Source organism: Schistocerca americana, chromosome 8 (assembly GCF_021461395.2).
Source record: "Schistocerca americana isolate TAMUIC-IGC-003095 chromosome 8, iqSchAmer2.1, whole genome shotgun sequence".
Lineage (NCBI taxonomy): Eukaryota > Metazoa > Arthropoda > Insecta > Orthoptera > Acrididae > Schistocerca > Schistocerca americana.
Window position 1 is genome coordinate 212,142,016 of NC_060126.1, and position 13,946 is coordinate 212,155,961.

The 13,946-nt window shown below is 43.4% G+C and overlaps 1 protein-coding gene across 1 annotated transcript in view; it reads right to left on the reverse strand.

The window, feature by feature from the left end:
* Positions 1-13,946, reverse strand: part of LOC124545229 (cellular tumor antigen p53-like) — an 85,686-nt gene that overhangs the window by 18,526 nt on the left and 53,214 nt on the right. The window contains exon 6 of the mRNA XM_047124100.1: positions 12,461-12,650. Within this exon, the coding sequence (XP_046980056.1) occupies positions 12,461-12,650 (190 nt within the window). The remainder of the gene's footprint in view (positions 1-12,460; positions 12,651-13,946) is intronic.

Sequence of the window (13,946 nt, forward strand, 5' to 3'; positions counted from 1 at the left end):
GAGTATTCTCGTCATGAAGGGAAGTCTTTCTCTTCCAATGAGTGTATGTGTTGAATGTGGTAAGGCTGCGTACGCGCCTCTTTCAAAGTGTGATGAACAACAGTGTGCGGTACACCCACTTGGCTTGCAATGCTTCTAGTACTGTGAACAGGATCTTCTTGGATGCGGTGCAGAATTTGCTCCTCAGCTTCCAATAATGTTCTTCGCATTGTGGGCCTCTGCCTTCTGCACAAGGTAGTAAAGAGCCAGTATCGCTCATTCTGTGCAAATTAAATACATACTCACAAGCAGTATTCTGCTGTGATTTACTTAATAATAAAACAAAAGCATATCAGAACAGACAATATGGTAGCAATTGACAGGAATGGGGGAAATAAATACAGTAGAAGAAGAATGGGTAGCTTTGAGGGATGAAGTAGTGAAGGCAGCAGAGGATCAAGTAGGTAAAAAGACGAGGGCTAGTAGAAATCCTTGGGTAACAGAAGAAATATTGAATTTAATTGATGAAAGGAGAAAATATAAAAATGCAGTAAGTGAAACAGGCAAAAAGGAATACAAACGTCTCAAAAATGAGATCGACAGGAAGTGCAAAATGGCTAAGCAGGGATGGCTAGAGGACAAATGTAAGGATGTAGAGGCCTATCTCACTAGGGGTAAGATAGATACCGCCTACAGGAAAATTAAAGAGACCTTTGGAGATAAGAGAACGACTTGTATCAATATCAAGAGCTCAGATGGAAACCCAGTTCTAAGCAAAGAAGGGAAAGCAGAAAGGTGGAAGGAGTATATAGAGGGTCTATACAAGGGCGATGTACTTGAGGACAATATTATGGAAATGGAAGAGGATGTAGATGAAGATGAAATGGGAGATACGATACTGCGTGAAGAGTTTGACAGAGCACTGAAAGACCTGAGTCGAAACAAGGCCCCCGGAGTACACAATATTCCATTGGAACTACTGACGGCCGTGGGAGAGCCAGTCCTGACAAAACTCTACCATCTGGTGAGCAAGATGTATGAAACAGGCGAAATACCCTCAGACTTCAAGAAGAATATAATAATTCCAATCCCAAAGAAAGCAGGTGTTGATAGATGTGAAAATTACCGAACTATCAGCTTAATAAGTCACAGCTGCAAAATACTAACACGAATTCTTTACAGACGAATGGAAAAACTAGTAGAAGCCAACCTCGGGGAAGATCAGTTTGGATTCCGTAGAAACACTGGAACACGTGAGGCAATACTGACCTTACGACTTATCTTAGAAGAAAGATTAAGGAAAGACAAACCTACGTTTCTAGCATTTGTAGACTTAGAGAAAGCTTTTGACAATGTTGACTGGAATACTCTCTTTCAAATTCTAAAGGTGGCAGGGGTAAAATACAGGGAGCGAAAGGCTATTTACAATTTGTACAGAAACCAGATGGCAGTTATAAGAGTCGAGGGACATGAAAGGGAAGCAGTGGTTGGGAAGGGAGTAAGACAGGGTTGTAGCCTCTCCCCGATGTTGTTCAATCTGTATATTGAGCAAGCAGTAAAGGAAACAAAAGAAAAATTCGGAGTAGGTATTAAAATTCATGGAGAAGAAATAAAAACTTTGAGGTTCGCCGATGACATTGTAATTCTGTCAGAGACAGCAAAGGACTTGGAAGAGCAGTTGAATGGAATGGACAGTGTCTTGAAAAGAGGATATAAGATGAACATCAACAAAAGCAAAACAAGGATAATGGAATGTAGTCTAATTAAGTCGGGTGATGCTGAGGGAATTAGATTAGGAAATGAGGCACTTAAAGTAGTAAAGCAGTTTTGCTATTTGGGGAGCAAAATAACTGATGATGGTCGAAGTAGAGAGGATATAAAATGTAGACTGACAATGGCAAGAAAAGCGTTTCTGAAGAAGAGAAATTTCTTGACATCGAGTATAGATTTAAGTGTCAGGAAGTCATTTCTGAAAGTATTTGTATGGAGTGTAGCCATGTATGGAAGTGAAACATGGACGATAAATAGTTTGGACAAGAAGAGAATAGAAGCTTTCGAAATGTGGTGCTACAGAAGAATGCTGGAGATTAGATGGGTAGATCACGTAACTAATGAGGAAGTATTGAATAGGATTGGGGAGAAGAGAAGTTTGTGGCACAACTTGACCAGAAGAAGGGATCGGTTGGTAGGACATGTTCTGAGGCATCAAGGGATCACCAATTTAGTATTGGAGGGCAGCGTGGAGGGTAAAAATCGTAGAGGGAGACCAAGAGATGAACACACTAAGCAGATTCAGAAGGATGTAGGTTGCAGTAGGTACTGGGAGATGAAAAAGCTTGCACAGGATAGAGTAGCATGGAGAGCTGCATCAAACCAGTCTCAGGACTGAAGACCACAACAACAACAACATACAGAATTAAGGATAACTACTGTATGAGTAGTTCTTGGGTGTCCAGCTGGATATGATCATTGAGTGGCGACGATATTTTGGCAAATAACCATTTTGCAATCATCAGTTGGTGCTGATGTAATGGTCTGTCTGCTCTCTGCCGTTAGCATTTATCCCTCGCGGGTACAGGTGCGATTCCGTGCATCGATGATGTGTGGCTTGTCCGGTGGTTGGGGAAGCGGAGGCTGTGATAGATGGTGGGGAGGGCCGCAGTATCTCTTTGCTGGCTGTGGCAGAGTGATTTCATGTACCCTTGCTCTGTTGCTCCTTGATAAAGCATAGTATTGGTTCCCAGGGCTTACTGAGTTGGTAACCAGCAGCCCTGTTGACGAGGTTGTCTGTTGTGCAATTTTCTATGGCCTCTCTGAAGTGAAGTCCCAGTAGTTATTCGAGGAGGCCAGTACTTTTGTCTCTTCATAATTTGCTGTGTATCCAGTGCTCATGTGATGTTCTACTACGGCAGATTGACTTGGTTGGCCGAGGTGGGTGCAGAGTTGGTGTTCTTTGCATCAATCTTTCACCATGCGAACTGTTACCCATCTTTCTCGATAACTATCCTTTCTTGATGTCCTAGTGCAGCACAGGTCAGATGGCTGGCTAGGTCACAGAATGTACTACAAGGCCACACACACTGACCTGTATCTACATGCTTCCTGCTGCCACCATCAGGTTCAGCTAACCAGAGTGCTTAACACTTGGACAATCTTGGATGAACAGAACTATCAACAGAACTCAAACACATGGAGACTGTGTTCTGCAAAAATGGATATGGCAACTGCCAAATCCAAAGGGACTTCCAACAACAGAAGTGCAGTAGAAACCAAGATGAAGATCAAGCAGAAAAGAGAAAAAAGGCCTGACGTTTCTACCTTTTGCAGGCAATGTGTCATCCAAAAATGGGAGACTATTGAGGCAACTCCAAGATCAATACAGTCTTCTGACCACTGGCTAAGACACACACCTTACTAGGAATGGTGAAAGATGATGTCAGCCTCAAGAAAGCGAACATATACAAAATTCTGTGCAGCAGTGTGAAATCCTATATCGGCCAAACAGTTCGTATATGGGAGACTGATGCAAAGAACACCAACACTACACCTGCCTAGATCAACCAACCCAATCTGCCCTAGCAGAACATTGCATAAACACTGGACACACAGCGAATTATGATGAGAGAAAAGTACTGGTCCTGGTCCACAAATAACTACTGGGACTGATCTTCAAAGAGGCCACAGAAATCCGCATAACAGACAACTTTATCAACAGGGACACTGGTCACCAACTCAGTAAGGCTTGGGAACCAATACTGAGCTCTATCAAGGGGCAACGGTGCAAGCGGACATGAGATCATTTGGTCACGGCTGCCAAAGAGATACTGCCACCCTCCCCACCACCGAAGACGGTGTGTGTTGTTGGGACCCACGAGCGATTAATACTAGCAGCAGCACCACCTCATGAAGGTGGAATGGTTATTCACTGAAATATCATGGGCATTCGATGACTGTATCAAGCTGGACATCCAAGAACCCTACAAACAGCATACAGACTGAGAAGCATCAAATCAAATATAACTGTACTTTATTATGAATGAACTGCTAAATAACCAAGTAAGAGTAGAGGAGACAGCGTGTTAGGAAAGTTAAGAGATCCCCGCAAAGAAGCCAAATTTGGGCAGCCTAGTAGGACGTGGGCCACCACTAGGCAGGCATCACATTAGCAGGGTTCTCATGTTGGAGAATGTGGCCATGGGTCAGCCAAGTGCAGCCAATCCATAGTTGACGAAGGACAAAAGATTACCTGCAGGAAGCACAAAGGAGAGACATGGTTGTCTTATCCTTTATTGCCCTCAGTTTCTTTTGGGAGTCCTGAGCAGACCACACCATGTTCCACGCCTCTAACAACTGATAGCATAGAGTCAACCAAAGGTCCAGTTCTGAGACCCCCATTTCCAAAATCAGCATCCTAGTAATCAACTTTGTCAAGTAGTCGGTATGTTCATTGCCTGAGGTCCCAACATGTCCAGAGGGCCAAACGAAAATGAGTGGCCATACAGCTTGATGACAGTCAGAAAGGAGATCCTGGATAGTCGTGACTAATGAGTGATGAAAGGTAGCACTGGTCTACAGCCTGAAGGCTGCTCAGGGAGTCACTGCAGATTAAAAGCATATTGCTAGTGCAAGAAGCACAGTTAAGGGCTCATTTGATGGCCACCAATTCAGTAGTGAAGACAGTGCATCCACTTGGCAGGGAGTATAGTTCACTGCACCTTGCATGCGTGTATGCAAAACCAGTTGGAAAACCAGTCATCTGTTGAGCCATCAGTGAATACCACTTCCGAACCTCAAAATGTATTGAGGACAGCCAGGAACAGGTGGTGAAACACCATTGGATCAATTGAGTCTTTCGGTCCAAATGATAAATTGAGAGAGAACTGAGGTCAGGGAACACGCCATCGGGGTGTACATGGTTGCTTCCTGACAAGAAGCAACATCGGCAAAGTTGGAGTTCAGAGCAGGGACACTGTAGATGAATTGCAATTATGACCCTAGTTCTGGGTCTGTGTTAAGGGAGGCGGATCTCCCTATTAGGAAAAAAGGAAATGGTAGTTTGGATACTTAGGCGAGCTACGAATGTGTATGGCATAACTGAGTAGCTGTTGTTGGTCCCTGATCTTTAGTGGAGGGATCCCAGCCTTCCCAAGCAGGCTGTTCACAGAGCTAGTTCAAAAGGATCCTGTTGCAAATCAGGCCCCATGGTTGTGTATTGGGTCCAGTGACTGCAATGCTGAACAATATGCCAGACTCTCATAATCAAGACAGGGCAGGTCAGGGATTTGAAAAGCTTCAAAGGGTAATGCAGCCTGCACGTCAGCTGATGTTACTGATGCAGTGAAGTGTATTATGCATAAGTTGGCGAAGATGGGGAAGCCACATCAGCTGAGTATCGAAGACCAGTCCTAAGAAGTAGTAAGTCTCTGCCACACTGAGTTACTGGTTGTTGAGTTACAGCTCTGGTTGTGGATGTACAACATGATGGTGACAGAAATGCACGATGCGAGTCTTGGCGCCTGAAAACTCAATGCCCTGGGTGACGACCCATGAGTATGCCTTTCAAATAGTGCCATACAGTCAGTGTTCAGCAACACCCACACTAGAGGAGCAACAGTAAAAGCAAAAACTGGCAGTATACAAGGAGGGGAACTGAAGACGCCACAGCTGTTGCTAGACCGTTGATGCCCATTAGAATGAGTGGAAAACTTAATACAGAGCCCTGCAGAACCCCATTCTCTTGGATATATGGAGTACCATGGGAAGCACCATATTGAACCTGAAAAGTACATTGTGACATGAAGTTCTGGCGAAAATCAGAATTGGGCTTCGGAGACCCCACTCATATAAGGTAGCGAGGATGTTGTGTCACCAAGTGATGTCATAAGTCTTTTGTAGGTCGAAGAAGACAGCAATAAAGTGTCGACATTAGTCAAAATTATGGTAGTCATAGTCAGAAAATGGTAACTGATGAATACTGCTTATGGTGCTGGAGAACCGGAGTGCAATCTCTAATGGCTTTGGTGACGTCCACCCTTCCAACAGGGGGTCAGAATGACAGTGAAGGTAAAAGCATGCCAGTCGGCACTGTGGAGATCCCATCTGGGTGGTGCCCAGGGGAGTGATGCTGAGGGAGGGACAGGAAGATTGGGAAGCAGCTGCTACCACACAGATCATCGTGGAACATGTGGGATCCGGTGGCTTGGGGGCCACTGGAGTTTATCTTGGAAGACTACTTCTTGTCTTTCTTCTCCTTAGTGTGCTTGGATGACTTCCCTGAATTAGTTTCATGGATTGAAGAAGATCATGAAGGCCTATGACCAGCAGCCTGTGGCTCCTTCAGCCACTGGCTGATAGCCAGTTACAGACTGGCAGAAACATTGGAGGGTTGGAAGGGAGCGTCCTGAGGGATCCCTTCCTGGCATGAGAAACAATGAGGGAGATGCATCCCCAGGGATGGGGAGCCATTGCTCCAAAATTGTTTGTGGGGGAAACAGCAGGATGAGAGCCACCAATCATCAGGGGGGCTAACTGTGGGATGCATAATGGGGGAGAGTATGGTAAGCAGAGAGGGCAATGTCATCATAGCTCGGCGTACAACACTGTCATGTGTGCAGGATGTAGATTCTCACACTTTTTCTTGGCCTCTTGGTATGTCAGTGTGTCCCGAGTCCTGTATTTTTTTCCTCTCTGAAAGACAGTGCATCACTCCACAGTTATGCAGATGGGACCACAGTTATGCAGATGGGAAAAGGAGCACAAAGAATGTCTCTGTGAAACAGTTGTCCGCAATCCCTACAGACTGGGCTGCTATCACGACGTGAAGACAGATGCCTGAATTTCATACATTTGAAGCACTGCTTAGTGGGGGAAGGGAACATACAGTTTTGTGTCACATTGATATAGCACCTGGACGTTTTCAGTCAATGAATCGTCCTCAAAGGCCAAGATGAAGGCCCCAGTAGCAAGCCTATTGTCCTCTAGCCCCCTATGGACACAATGGACAAAGTGTATATCCTGTCGCTCCAAGTTGGCTCATAGCTCATCATCGTCCTACAAGAGATCACAATGGAATGATGCCGTGAACTATGTTTCAACTATTATGGGGAGTAATAGTCACTTGAATGTTACCCAGCTTGTCACAAGCAAGCAACATCTGTGACTGGTCAGGGGATGCTGTTTGAATCAAAACTAATCCACTCTTCATTTTGGAGATGGCTGCAGCATCCCCAAATTTGTCCCCTGTAGTCCCTACAAAGAATAATGGCTTTGTGGGCAAAAAGGAATCCCCATCTGTCCTTGTAAAAGCCAGATATTGGGGCGAGTATTTCTCTGCTTGTTACTTAGCCCTACATTCCTTCCATGGTGCAGCCAGGGAAGCAAACATTTTAGGGTCATATAACTCTGTGTTGAATTAATTCTTTCCTTCTCAACAGACTGCTGGGACTGTATGACCATCAACAGGAGAAAGTTTCATCCATTTCATATGCAACCCATGCGCCGTGGTGCCATCCACTCCGAACACGGGCTCTCCCCATGGACATCACCCAGACTCAACAACGGCTACCTGGTCAGTATCCATTGCTTGGAGTCCATGTGTCCCAGTCATGAAGAGCACATGCTCCTTGGCATTCATGGGGAGGCTCCATCTCAGGCACCAATAGTGCAATCCCCTGCAGGGTCAGTGGGCTACCACCATGCAAGTCCTTGATGACACCCCCACAATAGGACGGTTACCATGCTGGGTTTTGTGCATACTATCTTATTGGAAAGGAAGAGTTCTAAAGTGAAAAGGCACGAAGGTGGAACAGACACCACATTGGGCGACCTAACCTGCATAATCTGCATTTCTGAAAAATTTGGAAAAGTGATCTCAGGTCAAACCCAACAATGGGGACTATTTATTTATTAATGCATAGGTGTAGAGTGTGACAGAAGTGAAATGGAAAACTAAGGTCCTTAAACATGTCACAGGCCCACGTGAGGTCTGCACCAGAAAGACCATTCGATGGAAAAGCAGAGAGGAAAGAGACAGTGGAAGTATAGACTCACAGCACAGAAATGGAAGTAGTGCTGCAAAGGCTGTGGACCCATGTTACCCATGCACGTACTCGCAAAAGAGTTGCGAGCCCCCCCCCCTCCCCCCCTTGGAGAGGAGAGTGTAGAGCTGCTTGGAGACAGGGTACAGTGACTAGGAACAGTCGGGAGGTTGAAGGCATGGGAGGGGAGGCAGGGGAGTGGAAAAGAAGAGAAGTAGAGGAGGGGGAAAAAGACTAGTGGGTGTGTTGGTGGAATAGAAGGCTGTGTAATGCCGAAGTGGGAACAGGAAAGAGTAGGTGGGTGAGGGACAGGGACTACCAAAGTTTAAGGCCAGAGGGGTTATAGGGGTTATAGGATATACAGGGTGAACACAAAGTCTTGCCCTAATTATAACAGTTTATTGCAGAATAACCGTTTGACATCATTTGATGCTGTTACATAGGTTAGTGTTACTAGTTTTTTTAAGACCACTTATGTTAGTAAACCTCAACGTGTGTTCCCTTGGCAGCTCGGAGAACGTCGAAGTGCTATTCCAGTTCCTGCCAGATGTTTCGTAACTTTGTACCCACAGCAGCTTGTATCCTAGCCTTCAGTTCGTTGATGCCAGCAACTGGTGTGATGAAGACTCTGTCCTCGATATAGCCCCAGAAAAAAAAGTCAAGGGGCGTAATGTCTGGAGAGCAGGGTCAGGGGTCAGGAAATCACGCACTATCAAAGTCCAGAAGGGGGGGTGGGGGGGGGGGGGGGGGTGTGCTCCATCTTGCTGGAAAATTATCCATGGTTGATATTCTTCTAACTGTGGGACAATGAACTGTTGCAAAACATCTAAGTAAATGTTTGCGGTAATGGATTTTTCCACGAAGAAAAACGGTCCAAAAACCTTGTTATGCACGAGGCCGCACCAAACGTTCACTTTTTCGCTGTCTCACAGTAACTGTACAGTAGCATGTGGAGACTCTGAACCTCATATATGGGCATTATGCCTATTTACCATTCCACTGACATGAAAGGTGGTTTCATCGGTAAATCATATGCGATTTTAGTAATCGTTAGCGCCATCAATCCTGTTGAGAATCTCATCTGCAAATTCAGCACGTGTCAGCAAATCATTTGGTTGCAAGGTCTGCGTGGTTTGCACTTTGTAAGCATGCAACCTAAGCCTTTCATGAAGAATCTTCACCACACTTGCTTGCAGTATTTGCAGTTCATGAGATGCTTGAAGAGTTTATTTAGACAGACTCGGCTGAAACGATTGCCAAACACGATCAACTGTTGCATCACTCACACAAGGCCTGCCACTTTGAGGATGATCTTCAACACTGCCTGTTTTATTAAACTTTGCATACCATTGATTTATTGATTTAATGTTAGGAGGGCTGCATCCATGAGAAGCCAGAAATTTACACTGAACACTGATGGGCGATTTCTTTTTGTGAAACCAAAGCACACATCGCGCTTTCTCCTTCTTCGATGCCATTTTGCCAGCAACTAACGTGACCTAACAGACTGCGGCGGTGTTGTGGAGCACTAGCGCCATCTATTGGTCACAACAACTACTAACACTAACCTTTGTAACAGCATCAAATGTAACTTATTATGTCAAACGGTTATTCTGTTATAAATTTTCATAATCAGGGCAAGACTTTGTGCTCACCCTGTATTAAAGGGATAGCTGGTGGTGGTAGGAAGGATCCAAATGGCAAACACTGTGAAGCGGTCACTGAAGTAAAGCATGTTGTGCTGAGCAGCATGCTTAGCAACTGGGTGGTCCAGCTGTCTCTTGACCACAGTTTATCGGTGACCCCGCATGTGGGCATATAGCATTTTTATTGTCAATCCCACACAGAGAGCAGCACAGTGGTTGCAATTTAGTTTGTCAATCAGATGATTGCTTTGACAGGTAGCTCTGCTGTGGTGGGATGGTTATGCTTGTGACTGGACTGGGGTAGGTAACGGTGGGAGGATGTGTGGAACACGTCTTTGCATCTACATCTGGGAGGGCAGGGAACAGGAGTGGTGTAGGGATGGCCAAGGATATTGTGTAGGTTCAGTAGTCGGCAGATTACCTCTGTGGAAGAGGTGGGAAGGATAATGGTAGGACATTGCTCATTGCACGCCAAAATGAGAGGTAGTTACAACACTGGTACAAAATGTGAGTCAGTTGTTCCAGTCCTGGGTCATACTGAGTCATGAGCGGAGTGCTCCTTTTTGGCTCTGAGCACTACGGGACTTAACATCTGCAGTCATCAGTCCCCTAGAACTTAGAACCACTTAAAACTGACTAACCCAAGGGCATCACACACATCCATGCCCAAGGCAGGATTCGAACCTGTGACCGTAGCGGTTGCGCAGTTCCAGACTGGAGCGCCTAGAACCGCTCCTTTTTGGTTGGACGTGGAAATGTGGGAGGTGGTAGGTGACTAGAGAGGCAAGGCATGGGAAATTTGTTTCTGTAGAGGGTTAGGAGGGTAGCTTCGGTCTGTGAAGGGCATGGTAAGACTCTTAATATACATGGAGAGGGACTGCTTGTCACTGCGGATGTGACGGCCATGGGTGGCTAGGCTGTATGGAAGAGACTTCTTGGTATTGAATGAGTGGGAGCTGTCAAAGTACAGGTATTGCTGCTCACTGATAGGTTTGATAGGGATGAAGGCTACTGATATAGGCAATTTTGAGGTGGAAGTCAACATTGAGGAAGGTGGCTTGCTTGGTAGAGGAGGGTCAGATGAAGCAAATGGGGGACAGGGGTGGAGGTGCTCAGTTTATGGAGGAATGTGGATTGGGTGTCCTCATCTTTGGTCCAGATCACAAAGATGTTACCAATGAATATGAGCCAGATGGAGATGGCCCATGAATAAGCTGGCCTAGGATGATGCCACGTGGATGCCCATTGCTGTACCATGGATTTGTTTGTAGGTGATGCCTTCAAAGATGAAGTAATTGTGGGTGAGGATATAGTTGGTCATGGTGACCACAAAGGAGGACTGCCTGTCTACATTATGGCATAACTTAAAAATATTTATTTTCTGATTACAAATGTAAAAATATTCTCATACATAGTACGTTTGGAAAATGAATCTGTGAATTTCTACAAAACTTCAGCAAAGTAGCTTTTCTGTGTGAAACATTAAGTATGTTAGTAAATACAGTGTCCATGTCTGTCTGTTGTCTTTCATCAAATGATTGGCTTTAACCATTTGCTCATTGTCTTCTATGATAGATAGAGAGAGCTTACTAGTTGCAAACTCTGATTAGCTCACCATATAAACAGACCCACTAACTAGCTGTATTCCAGTAAAATGACTGACCCCTCCATTTGCTACAGTTGGGCTCTGCTTACTCATTGCCTCCTACAGCAGTATTTGAGCTAACTGGAGGGAGCGCTTTGCTCAGAACTCCAACTCACTCAATGGTTAACTGGATCAGCTGGCCATCACTATTTCACATTTTAAGAGTCAGTAATTTTCTACATGAAAGATATTCTAAAGTCCTCAAAAACAGAAATTTTGTTCTGACACTTTACATTTTGATCCTTACCAATGATCTTCAACTTGAGTCTTATGCAGTACACAGCTATGAATCTTAGATGGACATTGTAAAGTAATACATGGGTTTGTGATTTTTTTTTTAGTTCCTGTTCAGATCAGGCCATCATGCCACTTGTCATTAAGAAGAAAAGGAAAATCCCACACTACCATTATACAGCTTAATGAGTGGCTTCACTTCTAGTAATGGTTACAATGAGGCTGTAATGTAAATCTCAGTCTCAAATAGTACTGTAAAACATGATACACAAAACTAGTATACAACATAATATATATTTTATATTTGTAATCTATAGCTCCAACCTTTGCAGTGTCTTTTAGTTTTGCTGACTTACTTATTAATGTTGATTCATTTTTAAGAGATTTTTCGTTCATTTAAAACTTCTATCTAAAAACTGGCTAAACTGGAAGTCAACTAATAATACACATTTTTGCAGTGCATTGTTCATGTCACTTAAATCTTATAATTTTCCTCAAAAGATGACAATTTTATGAAACACTGTATTTACTGTGGCATAAACATGATTAAAAGATAAGTTTACATGAGAAAATGTTACTCATTTTAGTAAATGAACAAATTATTAAATTAAATGAACAAATAAATATTTGTAATTTTACCTGTAAGAAGAAGTGTCAACAAAGTATTCAGAATATAATTATGTTAGTCAAAAAATGTCCAATTTTAGAAATGGCTTGGTCGCAAACTGCAACCAAGACATTTCCAAAACTGTATCATGCAGCAAATCTGAATGGTCGCTTGCCTCAAGGTGATTGCATACAGTGGTCATGTTTGGATAGGATCCTTTTCAGCTTTGTCCACATTGGGATCTCACCAAGGTATCACATATATTTTCTTTAATATTTGTTCAATTATAAAATGATCGAATTAAAGTATTTACCTTGACAACCATGCCTGTTCCTGGCTCAGTCTTCAAAATTTTTTTTTGAGGTTCCTTTGTTTCTGTTTTCAAAGCCCTCTTTGTACTTTGTACTTTTTCTCCATTTGTTTTCCCCTCTTCTTTATCTTTATCACGTTTTGGACAGCTACAGACACGCACATTCATGAACTGTCGCCCCAGGACTTCTCCCCTGTAAAGGAGGTTGAGTTAAAAAGAGGTATAAATTAATAGATATTCCATATAAACTCCCGAAAAAATGTAACTTCCTCTCTCTCTCTCTCTCTCTCTCTCTCTCTCTCTGTCACACACACACACACACACACACACACACACACACACACACACACATACACACAATTCTTAAGCTAACACTTTGGATACATAGCACATGAAACAACTAAAATGCTGTATAAAATATAAATAGGCCAATGAAATAAAGTGCTAACTGTTGAATTTGCAAGGATTTTAGTGTGATCAAATTATCTGTTGTGTTTCCAAATGCACCACACCACATGCTGGTAACAAGTAGTTCCATTTGTATCACTAGAAGGAACTGTCTGCTATAGAAATTGTTTTGCCTCATTGCATTTACGTCTTTGTCTTTGAATTTGACCAAAACATAGCTTACAAGAAATCGAAATTAAGATCTCGTGGATTAGCACTTTCTTCCACTGTCTTATGTTTGTGACTGGCAGGTAACTAGATGAACCAGACATTTAGAAATACACTAAAAAAGGTCCTGCCCTAAATGTTCAGGGTGAGTTCAGGCAACAGGTAAGCTTTCAGAACATGTTCTGCACTCGGCTTGTCATCAGCTAAAGCCAACAAGAACCTGGGGAAATTTACAGCTTCTTTCATCAAAAAATAAGCCACACACAATAAAAAGGAACACAATACGCAATGCATCTTAATAGAATGTCCACACCACAGTAAAAAATATACAAATAAAAGATACTTGCAACAGGGGACAGTGTCTTTTTTTAAGCTGGTCTAAAGCCCTTTTGATACACACCAGTAACAATGAGAAAGCATACCAGGGCTAGCATAATGCTCTCATTACTCAAAGTTTGTTCTTGTAATCTACACGGCTGTCTGACTAACAGTGAGGTAACAGCTGTCGAGGAGATGATGTACTGTGCCACAGGATGTTCTCTACAAACTTCCTTAAAGGCTATAACAACTTCTTTGTTCCTGTAGAGAGCAATGTAACCTTGTCCTGCTTTTGTAACAATGAACTGGAGAAATAAATGGTGTTGAACTCTATCGAACATAGCTGTTGGAATTCAGTGCTGCTAACGGAACATTATTAGAGTTCTTCCTGATTATACTTAGAAATGTAGCAAGCAGATACTGTCAGTCTCCTTAATTCGCCAATTACGTATTCTAAACAAAGTAATACAAGGGACATTCAATAATTAAAGAGACAAATATTGATGTAGGAATGAAACAGTTTGTAGAGTTTTGTACTTTCATGACTTTAGACTGG